This window comes from Corvus brachyrhynchos, unplaced genomic scaffold, assembly GCF_000691975.1.
Source record: "Corvus brachyrhynchos isolate BGI_N302 unplaced genomic scaffold, ASM69197v1 scaffold787, whole genome shotgun sequence".
Lineage (NCBI taxonomy): Eukaryota > Metazoa > Chordata > Aves > Passeriformes > Corvidae > Corvus > Corvus brachyrhynchos.
Window position 1 is genome coordinate 153,789 of NW_008239142.1, and position 343 is coordinate 154,131.

The 343-nt window shown below is 69.7% G+C and overlaps 1 protein-coding gene across 1 annotated transcript in view; it reads left to right on the forward strand.

Moving 5' to 3' along the window:
* Positions 1–6: 6 nt before the first annotated feature.
* Positions 7–343, forward strand: part of LOC103619614 (mothers against decapentaplegic homolog 4-like) — a gene marked incomplete at its 5' end in the record, with an annotated part of 2,090 nt that continues 1,753 nt past the window's right edge. The window contains 2 exons of the mRNA XM_017740044.1: positions 7–28; positions 114–297. Of these exons, the coding sequence (XP_017595533.1) occupies positions 7–28; positions 114–297 (206 nt within the window). The remainder of the gene's footprint in view (positions 29–113; positions 298–343) is intronic.

The following is a 343-nucleotide window of genomic DNA, read 5'->3' on the forward strand; positions in this document are numbered from 1 at the left end:
CTCCAGCCCCCCGTGTCCACCCACCCCGGTGAGTGCCCTCACCCTCCTGAGCACCCATGGGTGCCGTGACCGCCCCCCCATCCCCACCCAAAAATCCACATCCCCCCTTCCAGGGCCAGAATTCTGGTGCTCCATCGCCTACTTCGAGCAGGACGTGCAGGTGGGGGAGATCTTCAAGGTGCCCTCGAGCTGCCCCACCGTGGTGGTGGACGGGTACGTGGACCCCTCGGGGGGGGCCCGGTTCTGCCTGGGGCAGCTCTCCAACGTCCAGCGCTGTGCGGCCAGCGAGAGGGCACGGTGGGTGCACGGGGGGCACTGGGAGGGACGGGGGAGCAATGGGGGG